The sequence below is a fragment of the Enoplosus armatus genome, chromosome 9 (assembly GCF_043641665.1).
Source record: "Enoplosus armatus isolate fEnoArm2 chromosome 9, fEnoArm2.hap1, whole genome shotgun sequence".
Classification (NCBI taxonomy): Eukaryota; Metazoa; Chordata; class Actinopteri; order Centrarchiformes; family Enoplosidae; genus Enoplosus; species Enoplosus armatus.
The window spans coordinates 19,228,684-19,250,834 of NC_092188.1; the positions used below are offsets into that span (position 1 = coordinate 19,228,684).

The 22,151-nt window shown below is 43.4% G+C and overlaps 1 protein-coding gene across 1 annotated transcript in view; it reads left to right on the forward strand.

Moving 5' to 3' along the window:
- Positions 1-22,151, forward strand: part of znf407 (zinc finger protein 407) — a 138,096-nt gene that overhangs the window by 57,262 nt on the left and 58,683 nt on the right. Inside the window, exon 4 of the mRNA XM_070911338.1 lies at positions 2,471-2,545. Within this exon, the coding sequence (XP_070767439.1) occupies positions 2,471-2,545 (75 nt within the window). The remainder of the gene's footprint in view (positions 1-2,470; positions 2,546-22,151) is intronic.

The window sequence follows — 22,151 nt, forward strand, 5'->3', positions numbered from 1 at the left end:
TGTGTGTGTGTGTGTGTGTGTGTGTGTGTGTGGGGACACATGAGAGATAGGGTACTTGTGGATGTTTTTGTGAGTAAGAACTGTCATTTGTCTGGATTTGTATCATTATATGTGTGTATGTGTGTGTATGCTGCCTGCATTTGTATCTCAACATTATCAGGAATAGTAGTTTGGGTGTATTGGACAGTCATTTGGTGAATTTGCTACTTGTAAATGTGTCATCATCACCATTTATGTATATAGTGGATACTCGTATTTTTCCATTTGTGCATGCTTATTTGCAGTTGTTCATGTTGTTATTGTGCATTTTCTGAATATTAACACCCATTTATGTATAGTGTGTGTGTGTGTCTGTGTGTCTGTGTGCGTGCGCACGTGCAGCCTGTGCCAGGTGCCTCCACAGGGCATTACCCATCTTGCACTCGTGCCACTCTGAGAATAATCCAGTAAAAAATGGGCGAGATGGGAATCTCACAACATGCCAGTTTGATTTGTACCCCTTGCTATCAAAGAATGCTAATTAAAATCATATTTTGCATATGTCTTGTCTTTCATGCGCATATGCAAATTGCCCCTGTTGCCTTTCAGCACTCTGTAATTAGGTTTATGAAGGACAGCTGTAATACATAATTAACAGAAATGTTTGCAAGCTCTTTTTTCTCCCCGTCTAAACACGACGACTTACACAAGCATGCGTGAAGTGTTCCAAGGCTGTGCTTTTCTCTCAAATATATTGATTAATTCTTTTGCCCCCACCCTCTCCGAAATATCTTAATTATGCTGTTTGTTTATTTATAGATGAGACCGTCAGTCAGAGGCACTTCCAGTGGGCCAAAGAAGCTCAGCATTTTGATCTTGCCATTCTCCCTGATTGGAGTATACAAGATTTAGTCATACGCTCGCCCCGAGTTTAACTCCAAGGCAACATTCTGGACGGGTGGATGGATTGAGTTAGAGAGGATTGAGAAAATGTAGAGTGATGATAGCGAGGCAAAACAGTGGAACATGTTTGAATATTTATATGGTGGTCTTAGTTAGCGTCGGCCTCAGGGGCCTTGATGACGGACGGGACTCTGGGGCCATGATGGGATGGAGGATACAGCCATGTGTGTGTGTCCAGACGTTGGGGGGTGGGGGGGCATAGCTGACATAAATGGTGAAATAATTGTGCTTTTGCTTTATGAAAGCCTGACTCCTAAAGTTAGAAGGAGCGCTTCAGAAAGGCGCAGACGGGCTTGCCCAAGAGAAAACAGAATAATGATCTACTTGGAAGACACAAAAGTGAAAACCTCCAGAAAAGAAGAAATGGGAGGAACCGAGTGTGTGCAGTGACAGTGCCGACCACATGACTGTCGGTTCAACTCCCTCGGCCTCTTTCATGTAGCTCCATCCTCAGCTCTCAGATGTGGTCATTGTCTCTCAGTTGCACAATAATGGGAAGTGATGGGTGCTAAATGAAAAGGCCAGGGGATGAAAACACTGGTGAAGCAGCTTGGATGTCAGAGTAGTTAGTCCTGTCATCCGTTCATTATGTTTTCATATGCTGTTTAGGAGACATGGTAAACTCAGGGCCCTCGACAAAGTCAGGGAAATTGTGGTCACTTTGGAGCTATGGTACCCCGGCGTTTTTGACTGCGTGTGCGTGCAACTGCATGCACTGTCGATACGTGTGCATTTGAATCCTTGCACGTGTGTACATATTTGTTTGACACATTGATGTACAACATGTGGAGCTCCCTGCCTAGATTCTCATTCTACTGTCTGACCAAAAAGGTGCTTGTAAAACAAACATTCTCAAACTTTATACTCATCATGTGGTGCAAAGCTTTTGTGTATATTTGTGTCTGTTATGCTGGTCTGTCCTCTATTAACAGAACAATAGTTTTTCCACCCAAAAACCTGTTTGTGACAGATTCTATTTAAAACTCCATGTCAGATAGGGTTTCCTGGGAAAAGTCTTGGAATGTAAGAGTAGGATGGCTTTGTGTCTACTAGTGGGAGAAAACAGGACAAGCAACACAGAGTCCCTCATATTCCTAAAGTGAAACACGTCTTTAAGTGGAAAAAAGGAGAAATAACCAAAACAAAGACGCATCTCTTCTGTTTTACAGCTTAATGTTGGAAACAGTGACAAACAGAAAATGTGTCTATATCCAGCTTGAGTCTTACTTTAAGAACTCAGTACACATGGTTGGAGAGGCCAGTGCTTCACATCTTCAAGCATATTGTTCCAACCTTCTCTTACAATCCTGGGAGGAAGTTTTCAGGTACATATGCACATGTCGCATTTATGTTTCAGAATTCTTTGAAATAAGCAGCAGAAGACCAGCGTAGCTGGAATGAATCCATACCGGTCAAACTCTGTTGTAAAACTTGCTATGTACGTTAAACGATAGCTTAGAATTTATGTATCATATTGAAGCTTGATATTGCTCTTTGATTAAACCCACGGTGTGTGTGTGTTTTGTAGATGGGCCTTTGTGATGAAGAAACACCTCAGCACCCACCTGCTGGGAAAACATGGAGTTGGACAACGTAAAGAGAGGTAAGTTAAACACTTGCAACTGCATTCAGCGCTACAAATCACATCTGCTTTTCAGTCAAAAAGAAAATATAATTCTAGTACATTTACACTCATCAAAGGGAGAATTAGATTCAGATATGTTTCCCTATCCTGTGTCCTGACTGTCAAGTATTTGTCAAGAGACTGAAGTGAGAGATATAGCAGGCGATTAATTTTAGATTTTGGAGGATGACTCCTATAACCCCTATGGAGGTCTGCAAGCTTTTAAGCAAGTCCCCACTAATTACAGTAAATTTCAAATTAAATATAACCGGAGATCCTCCTTCTCCCTAATGAGTTAAATGGCTTTCACTCATTCCGTCTGTCTCGGTCTCTTGCTTACATCCCTTTTTTCTGTCAAACTTTATCTGGCTCCCTCCCTCATCTTACTTTCGGCTCTCCCTCTTGAATTAAGGATGAATGATGTTTCTTTTACCATTTTTGTCTGCGTGTGCGAGCGCGTGTGTTTCTGTGTATGTGTAATGTCTCCCGCTTGGCCCTGTCTATCAGAAGCAGAGCCCTGCTGTCAGTGTCTGTGCGTTGTGTATGTGTGTGAAAAAGAAAGATGAGGAGATGAAGTTGTGAAGCCCCCCCCCCCACCCTGACAAGCCAAAACGAGACGTTAAACACCTCTCAATCTGTCAAGCGAGCTGCTAAAATAGAAACAGACCCGCTTTTTCATTACTCCGCAACCAAATTGATACTTTTGACAACGTGTGGTATTAGATATGACAAGTGGCTTCAGATATGGAAGTAAGCAGCCCGACCAGATGCCTCTCCATCTCTCAGACATTATCAACTAAATTCCTACTGTCAGCTGTTCATCTGGATTAGATGGAAACAAATCCTCATATCCTCAACTGCTTCAAGTCTCTGTTTCATCCACATTTCTGTTATTGTAACCTTTGTTTATCCAGGGAAAGCTGACATACCTCCATGCACTTCTTAAGCAACATTATACTTAAAGTTACATACATTCACACATCTGACCTGCCCAGCACAACACCTACAACCTCCCAGTCCAACATGTATGCTGCTGTTGTCCAATTGGCATATGCACACTTGTAAAGGAAAGAACAAAAGCAAACCAAGGGGAAAAGAAAATACAAGAACAGAAACAACTTTATCTGCATTTTTGCTTTTGTAAAGATGAACGGGTCAAATGCAGATGCCTCTCCTGTTAACACTGGTTAACAACATTCATGTAACTCACTATCTTCACAACTGTAAAGAAAAAAAAGAATGAAAGAAGAGAAAGAAGACATTGTGATTACTTAATAAAAAAAAAGGCACAGAGGTAATAACAGGCGTGAACAGATCATTCCAGGGCAACTGCCATGACCTCAGGTATCGGTGTGCTCTGAAGACAAATGTGGGTTGAAGGCCGAAGTGAGCAAGCTGCCATTACTTCAGTGGCATCTCATTTGTAAACCTGCACAGTAGTAATACTGTAATTTATGTAAAGGATTTTACTTTTTGACCACTTTTGCTAAGAAATGTGTCTGGGAGATCCTGTAGAACTTGAAGGAGTAGTCATCAAATACCATTAAAATAAAGTTTTAATAGACAGGACGGCTTTCACCTGCAAATCTTTCCACCACACTTACTGGGCTGTGCTGTTATCAGCTGCTCAAACAATCACCTTCAACTTTGGAAACGGAAAGTAAAATCCACAAGCCTTTGCTCCATGAAATCAATTACTCTTCATCTCCATTAAATATTCATGTTTGCATTATTAGCAGCGTGCCTACAACGGACCGAACGGGGACCGCTAAAGACCAGTGTCTGCAGTGTGCCACTGATTCCTTGCTGGACTTGGTACAGTCTGCATACGCTTCCCGGCCCTAATTCCACTTTTACTGTGGCACATGTTTTTATTTCATGATGTATTTCATCTGAATACAATGCAAAGAGTCATGGATTGCAAGTTTGTTGATTTATAATCATAAGCCGCTGAAGGTTACACAACCAAACACATTTCACACTAGTGTTTTGAGATTGAATTACAATCTGTCAGAGGAAGCAAGCGCTGACCATGATCAACCCAAACACTGTCAGTGAAAATGCGTTCAGTTTGATTCTGCTGCCGCAGTAATGGTGGCGACGCTAGAAAGCACAACGCATAAAACAGTCAGCGATCCACGCTAATTCGGAAATACAACTCATCTGGGAAGTGTTGTTTTAGCCATACCAATGAAAAGCACCGATTTTAGTTTTTGACGCCAACTAGGACGACGCTTTAACGTGGATTTAATCGACTAAAAAACACCCGTCTCTAACTGCATCTCACTTTCACTCCCAAAGACGTGCTCTTTGTGCTCATTACTTTTGTAATAGAAGGTGGCAACACTGCCAAGGTCATAGATCACACACACACACACACACACACACACACACTCACATTCACACACAAGGGTACTGGGCTTGAATGAAGCTGTACAGTCCGTGTGTTACCTGATAGTGTTTAGCTCAGTGTGTGTTTTTGCCAAAAACAACTCTAGTCACTCTGCTCAGCCATAAAGCATTATGCCACACAGGATCATTACATTCACACACACACACACATATACACACACACAGAAGTACTATACGGTAAGGCACTGCATGGTAATACACACCTATGTAAACTTGCATATAGTTATGTCTGTATGCATAAACACACTGTACACTCCCATTCACATGGACTGTCATCAAAAGATCATTCTGTCAATCCTTGTTTTCTCATTCTTTTTATTGTGCTCATTCATGCACACTTGCAAACACATGCCTACTGTACACACAGACATACACATGCACACACACACTCCCTTGCATGTGCACTCAGAGGGAGGACGGCCACAAGGTTTGTTCTATTTAAACCTGTAAAACATGGTGTCATCATTTTTCTGACAGTCCTGCAGACAGAATTTATCTCATCATTAATTAACCATCATATTTCCAACACAGTGCAGCTTAATTAGCACAAGGTCATTGGGGAGGGCTTATTAAGTGGAACAAATTTGGGCAAGTGTAAGAGAGGAGGCAGAGGATGGAGGACGGAGCGGGAAAAAGGAGGAGACGGAGGAGAGGGAGAGAGAGAATGGTGGGATGACGAAGAGATAGGCAGAGAGGGGAGATGAAAGAAAGAAAGAAAGAAAGGAAAGAAAGAGAAAAAGTGTGTGTATAAGTGATTTGGTCCAACGTGACAGTGCTGGCTCAATGATTGATAACTGCAACGGTTTTGAAAGCCCAGACCTGGAGACTAAGACAGTAGCTGAGGGAGAAAGAGAGACAAGGAGAGGGAAAGGATGGTGAAACAAGCCAGTGTGTGTGCAGGGCATGTGTGTGTGTGTGTGTGTGTAGGGGGGCATCTGAACCGGCAACTGGGGACCAGTGTGGGGGGGGGGTTGAGAGGCAATGGGGGTTGTTGGGGGGGAGCCAATTGCAAACATATGCTGGCTGACAGCCGGTGGAGAGATGGATTGCAGTGGGACAGTGTCAGAGAGGCAGTTTCATCACCATCTCTGCGGCCCTGCTCACCTGGTATTTTTAGAACACTGGGGAGATCTGTTAGTCAAAGGAAGAGAGGAGGAGGAGCAGGAGGAGGAAGAGACCTGACTAGCCCTAGGTAACGCCAAGCTCCACTTAGCCAAATCCGTCTGGGGCCTCAAACGCCAAGTTATTTTGGGTGGGTACCTGCGAGGAGGATGGAGTCCCACTGGTTTGGGTTTCAAAAGGCTGATAGCGCTGACGATGTTTGGTATCAGTGTTCTATTTTGGTTAATCAGCCTAAACTTTATTGATCCACATGGGGAATCTGTCCCCATTTGACCCCCTTTCCTCGGTAGTAAGGGGCAGTGAGCAATTCCTAAAAGAATGACGCGTAAAGTATTTGAAAGTAAAGCAAAAAACGAAGGAGGGTTAGCCCAAAACATGGCTGTACAAAAACTTTCAGCTAGCCAGCCTACACACACTGCAGGGATTGTAGCCAAATTAAGCACTTCCTTTTGGTTGCAAACCTGCAAATCTTCTTGTGATATGGAGTCTACTTTCAGCTTACCATGCACGTTTTTACATGTTGAAGAAAACATGGAAGACCATGTTAAAAACACACAATTTGTTAAAACATGTTTATTTTCATATGATGTCCACACCTTTATGTAATCCAATCACAGCGTCTCATCACAGTCACTTCCCACTAATGAGTGCAGTGGGCAAAGATGGTCAACACCGGTCAGATCTGACTTTACATAAAAGGCTAATATTAGCCCCATGTATCGTTATAACCCCAGCGGGGAAGAGAGGGAAGAGGGATCGGAGGGGAGGATGGGTGAGATGACAGACTCCAACTATGTGACAGGTTCTGGGTGTGAGAGAGAGAGAGAGAGAGAGAGAGAGAGAGAGGGAGGGAGAGAGCTGAACTGTTATAAAGTGACACAACTGGGTCTTCGTCTCAGTCACACCACCACTCCTCACTGCAGGCACCGAGCGGAGATGAGGGCTTTTTGTCCTTTTGTCTGCCTGCATGTGTGTGCTTCCTCGCAGATGTACACTTATGAGGACCACGTGTCCTCACAAGTTGACATAAACCCAGCTATGTGGTGTTTGATTGTAACGGCTTGCAGCGATCTCAAAAGGTTTTTTATTGTAACATTTTGCATTACAGCTCAGAATTATAATAAGACGTTGTCACTTTTGTTATCACCCACTTGTAATGTTGTACCAAGTTGAATAATCCTTCTTCCTCGGTGCGTTTTCATCTGAATATATAACCTCCCTTATTTAGTTAATGGATGCGCAGTCTGCACCAGCCTAGTGGGAAAATGGTTGTGTTGTCTCCAGAATCTGTAAAAGTATTCCCACTAGTTTGCTTTTATTGATTTTGATTGAGTGTTGCACATCAAGAATTCACATTCACAGGAGAACAAAAGAGTTATCTTGATTGTAAAACAAAAAAGAGGACCATCAGTTTTGAATGTGTGGTATTAACTACAGCAAAGAGTAACTGCCCCTTAGGAGGAACATGGAATGAATTGTGTATCACTTCTGTCTTGTGTGACCAAAACTGACTTCTAATGTTATTGTAAATGTTATCCTCTGCCTTCGCTATCATCTAAATCTGCATATTATACCACATAGTTAGATTTTATTTCACAACTTTAATCTTCACTTCTGTTGTAGTTTACCATTTTAACCTTGATGTGCATCTCAGTGTGTGTGTGTGTGTGTGTGTGTGTGTGTTCCCTGCTGTTATTGTGGGTCGGCAGGCACCTAAACCAACACTTCGATAACAAGGGAGTGGCTTGAGAGCATGATTGACAGCAGCGACCTTGCCTCAATTGCTTGTAATTAGTTCTTTAAAAACAGGGCGCCAAAAGACAACTGACCTGTCTCACATACCTGTTTTCATAGGTAATTGTTAAAACGCCTGCTATTTTCATGCTTGTAATAATAAACTCCTTGGACTAATACACTCATCACTCTTGAAACAGGAGTGCTGACAACCCAGTTTTAATATGTTTGTTTAAGTAGGGGAAAAGAAGCATGATACAAGCAGCTGGGGAGAATGTTTTCAGTGTTTTGGAGATGTTTAATTGCTAAAATCTGCTCACAGTTTTGCTCAAGTGCAGTTGCTGGTTTTTCTAGAGCGTCACTGTATGTCTGAGCCAAGTAAGCGGGTGCTAAAATCCCTCCGAAGAAAACAGAAAACCAGGTGAAAAGGCATGAACACGGATCCAGAAATAGCTAGCATGATGCATGCAGCGCAGGTGTGATGACTCACAAAATGAAGACAGGGATATTCAGAGCATCCGTTATTACATGACTGCAGGAGAAGATTGTAGAGAATGACGATACTCATTGGATTGTAACTGCGAGTAGTAAATACATGTAGTTTATGTAAACGTTTCGTATCTTTATTTGTGTTTTTAAATTTGTCCATTTTGTCATTTATAATCAGTGTTTTCTTGAGAATGTTATGTTTGGCATGGTAGAAGAGTTCTTCAGTAATTATGCATCAAATCAGACATGGACAACAGTGAAGTGATCATGTCTTATTTTCTGCCATGACACATCAACAAAGCAGTCTTCTAGTCAGATCCAGGTTTACATAATGCACCACGTTTAGTTCTGCATGTTCACGTGGCAGAATTGATATATATACGTTGCTGTGGCCGGTCACGTCGCTGTGCCAGGGGCCGATCTCGGCTGAGCGGGCATCTGGCTTTGCAGCGCCGGGCTCTGGGCTTGCAGCCGTGTCCCAGCATGCCGCGCAGCGCGGCCATATTGCCCCGGCACAGAGGGCCGGGACCGTCGAGGCTTGACGAGTTGAGCAGGGGCGGAAGAGCCCTGCCTGGAGCCAGCATGGTGGCAATATGGACCACACCAAGCAGGCAGGGGTCAAGTCACACAGACACTACGAGCCAGTGTGTGTGCAGGGTGTGTGTGTGTGTGTGTGTGTGTGTGTGTGTGTGTGCGTGCACGTGTGTGTGTGAGGGAGAAAAAGAAAAAGAGAGAGAGTTAGCAGTGTGATAGGGAGATAAAGAGTAGATAAAGACAACCCCTAATTCATTAGAATAAATCCTTTCCCTTAATTATTGATAATGAATCTGCTCTTTAATCTTTCTCTTTCTTCCTTCCCTTATCTGCCTGTGTCAGCACTTTGTCTCTCTGGCTTGGTGTTGGGTGGTAAGACCTAGTTTTCAGCCACCCAAGGGCAGCAGTCAATAACATCCCGTGCTGCTGGTACTGTAAGCAGGGATGTGATTAGCAGCACAGAGCAGCACAGAAAAGGCAGCAGGAAAATAGTAACTTGAAAGTAGCCAAGGATATGTGGCCTCGCTGTGGGATGTTCAAAGATCCTTGAGTCCTGGAAATCAGTTTTTTCTTGTTTTTATCTACAAAAAAAGGTTGGATCAATGTCAAATGAGACCTACTGCAACAACATAGAATAAACCAGAGTCTGGTACTGAAGCAGGATCACTGTAACCGCTGACCAACATACACCAGTGATCAATTCCGTGTAGTAGTCTTAGTGCAACATCAGCTCACTGACTTCGTGCGCTTGCACTCATGAAGCTCCCTTTCCCAGAGGTCTGTGCAGCTCACGTGGTCCCGGCGTGGTACTGGCAAAGGCCTCAGCGACCCCTAGCTCACCTTTGTGTTTGCTGGCTGCTTGTTTGAACAGGAGCCAGCGGACAGCGCCTTGCTGTTTACCCTACTCAATATTTCATGGAGAATGAACACTCGCAGAATGAGGGATTGCGTTAATATTGCTGTTAAAATTAAGCGATAATTAAAATTTGTTAGTTTAAAAGCCATTGCAGTCTATAAAAGTTTGATTACTGGAAAATTAGGTGCATTAAGTTTTTATGGCTTGGCCTGTGCTATCGCTTGGGAACGATTTTTATGCACTTGTCATGGGCATATGGTGCAGAATTGTGAGTGTGTGTGTGTGTGTGTGTGTGTGTGTGTGTGTGTGTGTGTGTGTGTGTGTGTGTGTGTGTGTGTTTGTGGGTAGGGGGCTGTGAGGGAAGCATGTTGGGTCTCTGAAAAGCTGACACACTTTAATTTTAAAACCTCCACCCCTGTGGTCTTACTCATCATTAGTTAAAGCACTGTACTACCACAGCATGGTAGCAACATCTGTGACAAAATGCCAATTATAAATCTGGGCCTGAGTCTTGGAGTAGAGAGGTCAGAGGTCATGTGCGTCTTAGCTACATTATGGTCGTGCCGTTTGGCCAGTGATGTCACATCAGCACTCTGTGTATTGTTGTTGGTCACTCGAACATCCAGCTCCTTGTTGCAGGGTGCAGCAGGGTCCTATCGGCTCCTATTACTAATAATAATGTTAGTTAGCAGTCGACAGCCCGTCCCAGAGTTGGAAGCCACTCGTCATGTCAGAGCAGCATGACCTTGACTTGTGGAATAAATCTGCAGCAGTAGTTTGTCTTCTCATAGCAGCGTCTACCTCATCTCGCTAGTGCAGCTCCAACAGTCCCTCCAGTTTTTGAAGTTTTTCTTTCCCTAAGAATGATGTCACCCACCGCTGAAACCCAAGTGACATTACTCAACCAGACAAGAACGGAGAATGTGCACAGTTCACCTTCATATTCACTTCACATCCTGTGGCACAAAACCAGGCAGTTGTACAGTGACACAATTGTGTGGCTAACTGTTGACAGCGGCTGGACATTATGCACAGTGGGACTGTGGAAAAACTGGGCTGTTGCCAGCCTGTTTTTCTTTTCTATTGAAACATCAGACTGTCATGGCAGAAATGGATGTTGCCAGGCATCACTAATGAGCCAATTAATCAATGAATTAGCTGAGCAGCGATTAAATTAATGCGTGCTGGACGGGCAAGCGGCAGTCGTGGATATATCCTGGGGAAGGTGATTAACACACACACACACACACACGGAACAGGCAGCGATCAACAAGGCCACTATTAAGTTGGACAACTTCCTGAACTTTTCTCTTTTCAGCTAAATATAGAACCGCTTAATTCACTTTTTCTTTTGTGTGGACTAGAGAAATATTATCATATTTTCCCATGTGGCTACACTGCATTGCTAATATGCTGTGGAACTCAAGAGAGATTGAGATGTAGTCTTTTATGCTATTATTCTTTTCAATTATTTCTGCCAGTCTTTAAGTACTATCTTCTAAAATAAATAGCACAAATAATAAATAAATACACTTATATGACTAAATCTAAACAATAAATATACACTTTGACACCATATCTTTTTTTATTTCATAGATAAACAATGTAACATGATACTCACATGTGACCACACAAGTTAGATATTAGAATATTCATGGCCCAAATAACAAATCCACTGAAATCAATTACATGACATGAAGGCATCATTTAGATGGCAATGTTACATGAATGTTTAATGAAATAAGTAAAAGAGGGTGTGATTTACAGGGAGTGGACATTATGGAAACATTTTTCAGATGTTCAAAAGTGTCTTTAAGTCAAAGGGACACTTGCATGCTGCCACAGATTCTCTCCTCACATACACCAAAATGGTTTGCTGTATGTGAGATGGTTAGAGAGAACATTTTGCACCCACACTCATAACTCTTTTCTTTCATTTGGGATAATCTTTGGTAAGATAAGTGATTGTGAAATTGACATTTTACTGGGGCCCCCCTAGTGCCCCCTCAAGGAAACATGCTGGAACTCCAAACTCACCGACTTATTGCATAAATCAACAGCTATACATGTGACGTACAGCAAGCATTTTTGTGTCTGTGCCTGTGCGGGCTGCGTGTGTGTAGTTTCATGTGTTGGACATCATATAAAGCTGATCCATCATATTGTGGGACAGTGGGGTCTGGGGCCTGTGCAGCGGACTGTCTTCAGCAGGCTGTAGGGGTCCTTTAGGGGTCTCCAAGGAGTCCCCAGCAAAATGAGGAACAGTCTCGGGTCACTGCAGTATAATTCACTGGAAATTATCCCATTTAGAGAATGTGAAAGAATGACTGTTGCAATTTTAGATGTCACTTCTCCCACTATCATCTCCTCATGTACACGATCACTAAATCAACAATAACAATGTTCCCTTATGGCCTAGTAGGACTAAATGTTGTACAGTAGGGGTCAACCATCAGGTCTACCTGATTTCTGCTGCACTTTGCATGGATGTGTGTGTTCAGCACCAAACAATGCAGAACTCATCGTAATCGACTTTGTGTGGGCCGTCATTCCAGCACAGTACCACATCATCTCCCCATGTCCAAAGTCTCTAGCCAACCCCCCCACATTCTGCTCGAACCGAGATGTTATAGAAAAGGGGGGTGGGTGGCAATGTTGGGGAGGTTGCCTTGATTATGTGACATCCTCCGGAAGACCGCTGGAGTTGTTTCCTCCATTACTTAGAGGGGGGTGGGGTGGGGAGGCCTTTTCACTATTGAGACTGTCACTCTCAATTTGGGCTAACGGTAAGCATGCACAAGGCCTCCTGGATATTCCCCCCCACCTGCTCTCACCCCACTCCCACACACCCACGCCATCCCAACCTCCCCTCCCCCTGCAGCGGATCGCCGTGGTGACAGTTTGATTAGATCATCAATCGTGGCCGTTAACAGCGGTTTTCCTGGGCACCTGGACCGGCAGGTCACAGCTGGCTCTGAGCTACCGCTGTCCCCCTGACCCAGAGCTGTGTGTGTGTGTGTGTGTGTGTGTGTGTGTGTGTGTGTGTGTGTGTGTGTGTGTGTGTGTGTGGAAGCACGCTTGCAGACACACAATTGCGCATGCAGTCCAATTGTTTTTGTGTGTGCAAAACCAGCTCTTTGTACTATATTTGTGAACTTTCCAGTACATGTTTGTGTATTTGTGTGTTGCAAGTCCAAGCTTGTGGCATGGATCAAACATGGGGATATTTGTGCGCATGTCTATGTGTGTCCATGTCTATGTGTAAGCACAGTTGTGTTTGTGCTTTTGTAAGCGTGTGCGTGATTTTGAAATGACCCGAGTGCAGGGCAGAGCTTTATTTGGATGTCCACTGCTGTTTCAATTCAATACAAATGAGAAATGCATTTCCTCGGGGGGCCTTTAGACCCACCTTGTTATTTTCTAATATGTTTTTTCTCTGACCCGGGAGGTCGAAACACTAATGAATGTTTTAATTCTATACAAAGGTTGTGAGAGACTACTTTGTAGAGAATGGCAACAACAGGTGAAACTGTAAATGTTTGTGCATGCAAAGAGACTGCTAGAGGAATACAATTAGAGGAATGGAGTAATACAGAGGACACATCTGTATCTGTGCCTTCTCTACCAGATACTTTCCAGAGTGTATTGTTCTCTCTGTGTTTGCAGATGCACAGATACCAGTGTGTAGCAGTTACGGCTATTCATCTGTAACACCACACACACACACACACACACACACACACACACACACACTCTTTACCGTAGCTACACATTGCACTTCACAAATACAAATACACACACACACATAAATTCACCTGCTTCCCCACGTTGTCTTCGGCGGCTGTATCAGGTTCCTCGTCGTTCTGGTAAAGCAGTTAAATTTATGGGCTAACAATAATGGGACAAAGTGTGTGTCTCATTGCGATTCCTCAGGTATTCCATGATTAAATAAATGTCCCCGGTCTTTTCATAAAGCTTGTTTATGGCAGCGTGGCACCATATGCTACTGCTTCCACCCCACCCACCCATCTCTTTCACTCTCTCTCCCTCTCTCTCTGTTTAATTCTCTCTCTTTCTCTTTGTCTCTCTCTCCGAGCTTCATACACTGCCCTACACTGCCTCTACCAGATGCAAGGTAGCCATTATTCTGTGGCGGAGTCGTGGTGGAGAAGCTAAACTTGTGAATTAACATGTAGAGGCCATTACGGAGTGATGATGATATCCATCTGCGCCGTTCATAGGTGCTATTTAGTAAATTGTCTGCGCTATAATGGCACAACAGTAACAATATGATTCTGTTTTATCAACTCCATGGTCTGTTCCCGTCTTTTCTGTTAAGTAGATGTTCAGGTGTGACTTATTTGCTGGATGTGCTGTTGAGTATTTGGTTTGTCGCAGCTCTGGGTGGTTCTACCCTGTTGGTCAGAGCAGAGGCAAACCTGTCATCTTGTTTCCCTTTTTTGTCAGAGAAAGATGTGCTGATTGAAATTAATAACAATAATGCCTCTGCCTTTTTCTTAACACACACTTTAACATTCAAATAACACTAAACAACATACAAAACAAAGTGAAAGGGAAAGCACTTATAAAAAAAAAAGTTACAAGGTTGTAAGTCCTAATCTAAATGATGCAACAGCATCTGCTTGTGGTTATTAAGGCAAGTCAGTATGTCAGATGTAGCAGATCATTCAATAAAATGTTCAAATACAGAGTGTGAAGATTATTCATTTATCATGTCAGATATTTTTTGAGTCTTGCATACGTGAAACACCCATAAACCCTGATGCTTATGTTTTGTCTTCCTCTGTGTCCGTGACACTCCGGTCCTCTGTGGCTGCATAGTTTTAACTATGCAAACACACGCAAAGCAGCAAAAGTTGGGACTGGTAATTAATTCTCCAAAGCAGTGTATGACTGTATGACTGTGTGTGTGTGTGTGTGTGTGTGTGTGTGTATGTCAGGGGATAGGGGAAAAAAAACAACCGTACAAAGCAAGTCAGAAAAGCAATTAACTTCTCCGGCCAGGACGTGGCAGTAAACACGTGTGATTGTTCACTTTATTGTCTTGTTTGGTTCCCGGAGTTGTATCATGGTTGAAGGCCAGAGACAGAGAGACTGAGTTTGTGTACTCTGGACTTTTGTTGTGATTATTAATGGCCATTTCACATTAACCTCGTCGTGCTAATATGCTCAACAATGGCCCAAATCACCTGAGCGATGAGGACGATGGAGGCGGTCCAGCCCCCCACCCCCCACCCCCGTCCAGCCAACGCTGTGGCAGCTACCCTACTATCCCCCCTACCCACTGACCAAGATTAATGAAACCTCCGCCGTTTTTAATTAGCACGGCCGCAGTCATCAATTACGTCTGCCCCACCCCAAATACAAATATTGTTATATTTGGGGGGAAAATTCTTGATTTATTTCATTGTGGTGGCCGAAGGAGTGAGATGAATGGCCTCCCATCATGGTCATTTGCAGGGATGAGGAGGAGGAGAAGAGAAGGGAGAGTGGGGTGGGGGTTACAGTAGAGGACATGGACAGGGCCAGCCAGGGAAAGCCAAGTCTACAGGGAAAGACCAGTCTGGGTCTCAGCGTCCCTGTGCAGGGATCTGACTCTAACTGTCTAGGAACTTAATTAGACTTTCCTTGAACCCGGAGCTGCACTGATACCAGTTTCTCTCGAGCTGATATATGTAGCAGGAGATTGTGTTGTTCAAGTACCAATCAAAGTGCTGCCTACACATGCCACCTATGATTGACCATTGTATGATTCTGTCTGATAAAAAAGAACATGCCACAGGCTAAAACATAGAGCTGCTCTCAGACCAGGTGAACGTACAAAAAGAGTTAATTCAGATAAATAACAATGTTGTAGGTTAGGACTAATAAGGGAGAGTGACATTTGTTTCACTGGTGAAGTTTGGGACCACGATACCACAATACTGAGTATTTACGAAGTAGTACAAAGTATCGAGAGTTTCAATCCATTACTCATTTTTCCTCTTCAACATCTACTAAGCCGTAACAAACCATTAATAAACCCTCCAGATGCACTTTGCTGTAGAAAGCTATGAAAACATCATTCAAAATTTGTCAAATATTCTCATCAATTGCGGTCACAGTGGATTTCTCCATGTGTGATATGCAAATCTGTTTCATTGGAGCACCACTTACAGTGAAAAAGTCTATCCCCTCTGCCATCAGACTCGGAGATGACATGTCATGTTAAAGCCCCATATGACAGCTGTAATGGTTGGTCATCCTGCATATAGGAGTTTCTCACAATTTTCTCTGTTACTAACTTTGCTTTGTTGCTGTCTGGAGGCCCTTCTCTTCACTTCCAACTATTTCCGTTGCTCCAGCACACTTCTCTTATTTTTTCTTGTTGCTTGTACACATTTGCACGTGTTTTATTAAGTTCCAACGCTGATTCTGCCCCTTGAAGGACTCATATTGCACTCTTAACTTTTTGCCAATTGCTTTTTCCAGGAGTCATATGCGCTATACTGGCTTTGCTGCTATATTTTTCAATAGTATTGTTTTTTTTTTTATCAGATTGTAACTTCTATTTTTGTCCTATGTCTGTTCCAGGGATTTTGGCTAGTATCATACCAAGTATTTAACGTGAGTATTTGTTTGCTGGATCAGCACACGTTCCGAAGGGGCATCTCTTGATTGTTACATGAACATGGAGATTTAGTGTGTGAGCACATACGGCTAACATTTGACTCTTGTCAGTTTTGATGTGCTGTTTACAACAGCCTTGGCAGGCAGGTTGAGGCTGCTGGCTCAATCTTTGTCATGGACATTACATCCCTCGTGACAGCTTATGCACTAAGCAAGGGCACTTAATCCACATAGCTAGGTGTTGAAAATAAGACAGCATTGGCAAAAGACTGTGCTACAACTTAATGTGTTTGTCCTTGTGAAAAGAAATAGGACCTGTGCCAGACCATTTTCTTTCTACTGCTTTTCTAACTCCACTCAGATTCAGAGGTTTGTCTCTGAATGTGCTACGTCCGCTACAGTTGGAGTGTGTTGGACTCATGTAGTTAAATCCGGCTGTCCAGCTTGTTCTGATATGGCACAGCATAGAAAGAAAGAAAGAGTGAATCTCAGGCGTTACCACATTGTTTTCTTTAAGGGGGTTTCTGTCTGCCAAGTCTAGACTTGTTTTTTTTATATTAGCATTCTTGTATGAATTGAGTTATGAAGAAAAATAAACTCTTCTCTAAATCAGTTTTTCAAAAAAAGAAAAAATGATTAGCCTATTGCACCTCCTTTCTGCACTTCTTCACTTTTGCTAATATCTGACTAGGATGTGTCGTGATAATAATGCAAGTACGCTACTTTATGACTTGAAGATGTGCGCTGCTCATTTCTGTGGTTTGGGTGTTTGCGCTGCGGTGAACCACCAGCCATTTCACTTGCACTGGCCACACGCATGCACACACACACACACACACACACACACACACACACACACACAGATTTTATACCCTTACTGCCACGGCCATCGCCTGCCCACTGACTCCAGAGAGAAGGGTGGGAAATATCTTGAATATTTTATGAAGCTCGGGAACCCCACCTCTGTCTTCCCCACCCGGCAAACCACTGCTGTGTCCAACACACACACACACACACACACACACACACACACACACACACACACACACACACACACGCAGAAAACAGAAATAATGTTTTAAATGCAATCATTGTCAGGCCCAAACAATGTCATTTATCAAGGGAGCATTTGGGACTGTATAATAAGTTTCACATTATTAATACAATTTTTCATCCTCTGTCAAGCCTATCTGATTTATGGCACGCGTGTGATCTAAGGTGATCATTGAATTACAATTCCAGTAATAAGAGAGAGAATGGACCTGGTCTTTTACTTCTGCCCAGTGGAGCACACACAAACACACACACACACACACACACACAAAATCCTGGAGAAACAGCCTCCAGAAGCAACATACAGCAGGTACACACAACATACAACAATAACCACAACCACCCTATCTGTGTTATAACTTTTAGCGGCCATACCATGTAGTGAATTTGCTAAATATTTGTGAGTTAAACCAACACGCCAACTTCCTAATTTCAGGGAGAGAAAGAGGAGAGAAAAAAACAAATGAACCCATGCCCCTGTTAATTAGATAAGGGACAAAGCTCATTATTCTGAATTGATATTGGGGCCCAGAGAGTAAATATGAGTGGCCTGTTAGGGACTCGGTAATGGGACGGGGATGCACGTCGTTACAGGGCCGAATGATTTACAGCTAGATGCTCTTTGATGTATAGACTGTACCTTTTATTAAGTGGCTGTCATTACGGCCACTGGCTCAGTCATTTCCCTTTGTGTCTAATCAAAATCCATATCCAGACGGCCTACCATCCAGACCCAGCCGCTCCAGATGGGAAAGAAATTACGGGAATGTCTGCGTTCCCTTCCCACAGCCACCTTCTCTAACCCCCCCTCCTTCCAGCCTCGGCTCACTCACGTTCAGTAAAAGCTACCAGAGATGCTTATGATGCAGATAATATAATCTAACAAACAACAACAACAAATAAACAAATGGAAATGTGAAATTATTTTGAGGTAATTAAATAACAAAGACAGACTCCTATCATAACATTTGGATCCAGTTTGAACAAGTATTTGCACTATTAGCAGTCTTGCTCTCGCTTTATCAGATTAGCTTACTGTTGAGGGCCCGGTGATCGGCGTCGTACATCATCCTGTTTGATTTCTGTTTAGAGTGAATTTGGGGAAGCTGCTAATTGGATTGCGGGAGTCTAGCCCCGGTTAAAGATGGTAAACAGCGGAGCAGACTTGTCCCCCAACTCTCAGCCCCACAGGCTTCGAAAACGCCAGCTCTCCTCAGGATCGCCACAATTTATGACACATTTTCTCTGTATTCTTAAAAGATAATTAGGTTTATCACCCATTCCCCCCCCCCCTCAGCCCCCCTTCCTTCCCTTTTGTGTACCTGAGAGCACACAATCGCAGCATAAAAACATAAATATTTCTGCAGCACAGCAGCGCTGGCAGGTGAGCCTAATGAAATTCTAGGAGTGTAATTTGATTTACGAGGTGCTAATGCGGCCTGATATTAGAGAGAAAAAGCTCTGATATGGCTGCCTTGTGCTGTATTTAAGGCCTATCAGAAGCCTGATAAAGAGCATCCTGTCCTCAGCACTGCGGCTGAGTTATTGTTGCAGATATTCATATTGATAGTAATTCTTCCCGACGCAATTTAGTGCCGGCAATATATAAATATGGAGATAATAGTTAATTTTGGTGGCTGCTCAGATTGCGAATGCTTTAAATTCAAGACTTACAAAAAAAAACTTTGAGCTGTGAAGCATCTGGACACTTTTTAAAGTGCCGTTTAAAGGATGTGTGTGTGGGGTGGAGGGGGGTTGGGAAGAGGCCTTTGACCCAATCGTGTCACACAAATCAGATTTCCAGTACTTTTCAGCAGCCGCTAATTTCGGGAAGCTTTTTGGAGCTCTTGATTTGCAGCTTTTTTGGTTGAAACATTGTGATTAATAGTCTGATATCCGCAAAACCTATTAAGCTTTTAAATTAACTCAGTCTGGAAACAAGACATCACACCAGTATGCGCATACACACAGAGAAAGAGATCATTTTGGGGTGTTTTTTTTCAGAATTATGTTGTTTCATTCTCTTCCAAAAAAAAAAAGATTTCTTGTAATTTAACATTCTGTGTATATGTGGTGGAGTGTGCACAAGGATGTGTCTATATGTGTGTGTGCGTGTGTGTGTGTGTGTGTGTGTGTGTGTGCCCAGGCTCAAATTTAGGTCTGTGTGCTTCAAAGTGTGTTTGGGACTATTGAGCTATGGCTCATAATAAAAACAGGCAATAACAGGGCCACCACAGAGGGACCTGGCCTTTGTGCCTCCTTGCTCCCCCTCACTCCCCTCTCCCCTCCACGCCACCTCCTTCTCCTCATGGCCTCTCCCCACCCCCTAAGTTATGGGCTGAATAACAGCGCAACAATATTAAGATAACATTTCCTGATTGTTTGTCAGGCAGGAGGCTCCTTCACCCCGCTTTCATCACGTCCACCGTGTTCATTAAATTGACAATTTGTATTTGCCCTACAGCGGGATAAACAGGAGCTTATCTGATGGGCCTGGTCTTTTATTATTTATTTCATTATCTTTTTTTTTTCCCTCTCCTCCCCCCTTTCTCCCGGGATTGAAGGTAAACATAAATCAGCTGCAGCATCTCTGTTGTGTGCTGTTGTTTATATTGCAGTCATATGCAGCAGCAGTCCTCTCAGAGGAGGCTCATCTACAATACTCTGCAGACACATGTGGCCTCTTCATGGAGGTTTTAGTTGTTGTTTTGTGTGACATGCTGGTTGTACACTCCTGTGGGTCCAAGTATGATATAACTCGATAGATATTTCACTTTAAAATGCCCTGCTGTTGGGATAATTCTTGCACTCGGTCCTAAGAGCTTCTGCTTTTCTTTCTACAGCAGAGTTTGCACAGTTGTTGTATCAACTGCAGCAAGCCAGAGATGGTTGTCTGTGTTTACTTGAATGTTAAAGTAGCACCATCCAGGAAACTGATCTGAGTACCCGCAGACCACATTGACTACAGCGCTTTCTAAAGCATTTCTCCTAAGCACCGTGAGCGATGATGTTGCCCGGTTCGATATCTTAGCCCCGGAACAAGCCTGTCGTCAGTCGACATTGTGCAGGCAAACGAAAAATAACGAAGCCAGCGTCCTTACTTAGGAAACACTTGTCCCAGAAATTTAATCTTTTCCCCATTTTTTACCCAACACCCCCCTCTAATCAGGTTTCAATTGACTGCCATTGAGGGAAGAGCCTCTCCTCAGACACATGTATAGGTCCGAACCCAGTCAGACACCATTTAAGGCTTACTCAGTCTTCCACCCAATATCTTGGAGAGCTCAGGGCCAAATGATTTAATCTTCATTCAGCTAATTTAGTCTGGATTTAAGCTGCCGGGTTGTCGAAGTGCAGAGTGATAGAGTCTGAAAACAGGATGAGAGGGAAAAGGGAGAGGAGGGGAAAAACGGAAGGAAGGAGCGAGGGAAAGAGAGAGCGCGAGAGATAAAGATAGAGCGATGGAGGGAGAAAGAGAGAGGCGAGGGGGGGGGGCTGAAGATGATGATCCATCCTGACCCTAGTGAATGCTGTCATGTTCCTCCCTCTAGGTAATCTCTCTCACTCACTCGCTATTTTGCATGTGAAAATGCTCTCCTGACAGTTGCATATCAGATAAATTTTTCTCTCTTTTTTCCCCCCTCTCTCCCCCCTCTCCCTTCACCAAATAAACAACAGTCTTCACTTTGAAGTTGTCTGTTTGTGTCAGTTCGGCTTGAGGCGAGAGTCGGCCTCTCTCTCTCTTTCTGTCTTTGTGTTGCAGTGTGAGAGCATCGGCGGATTATTTCCTCTCGCCGACCGGCCAACACAACATGAAAAAGCAGGGGGAAGAATCCTTAGCTGCCCAAAAAGGCCAGCACAATTAATCCAGTCAATTAAAAAAGATGCGGTTTGTTTCTGTGCCAATTGAATTAGTGTGATGCTCCGCAGCATAAAACCAAACTGATGCAGTCAATTGTGGGTTTAGAGAGATCTATTTTTGCTCTTTATCATACAAAACTGGCCTCTTTTTAACACTCTGTTGTTTAGTTCTTATCCAGAACACATGATTTCAGTTTACATTCTGAAGATCTCCCTCAACAAGCACCACCTCGCCACTTGGGGGCGATAGCGAGTGTGTGGTAATGTGTCGGGTCTTTTTTTTCCCCAGCCCCTGTTAGAGGTACAGTAACTCCTCCTGAGGGATTTATATCACAATTAAGGCCAGTGTGGCCTGTGATGTTCTGACAGTAGCCCTATATGCCTGAACTGATGACAGGATCACACCACAGTATAGATATGGTAATGAGTGACAGTATAGACACAGCAGCATGCAGCTTTCTGAACGTACAGGCAGGAGGCCCACCTGGGTCTTTGAATAAATCTGCACGGGGTGTCAATCATGTTGCCTTGCTTCGTGATCACAGGGAAAAGAGAAAGGGAGGAGGAAATGGAGAGCGAGGAGATGGAGAGATGCAGGAGAAAGAAAAGCGAAAAGAGATATGATGACTGGAAGTAGAACTTGCTCACGGTTACAGTTTATTCCTGCTGTGGCCTCTGCTGATCAGAGCTTGACAGTAATGTGAAAAAGCCAAGGAGCAGTCAATGCAAAATAATACATGTAATTCTTACTCATTGTTCTTCTGTTCTTTCGCTCTCGTTTTTGTATATTTGGATGTACATTTTTGCTCTAAGTTATCTTTCGTCTGTGGTTTGGTCTCTCTAGTGTCTTTCACCTATACACCATAATTTGATCTGTAGACCTGAGAAGATATG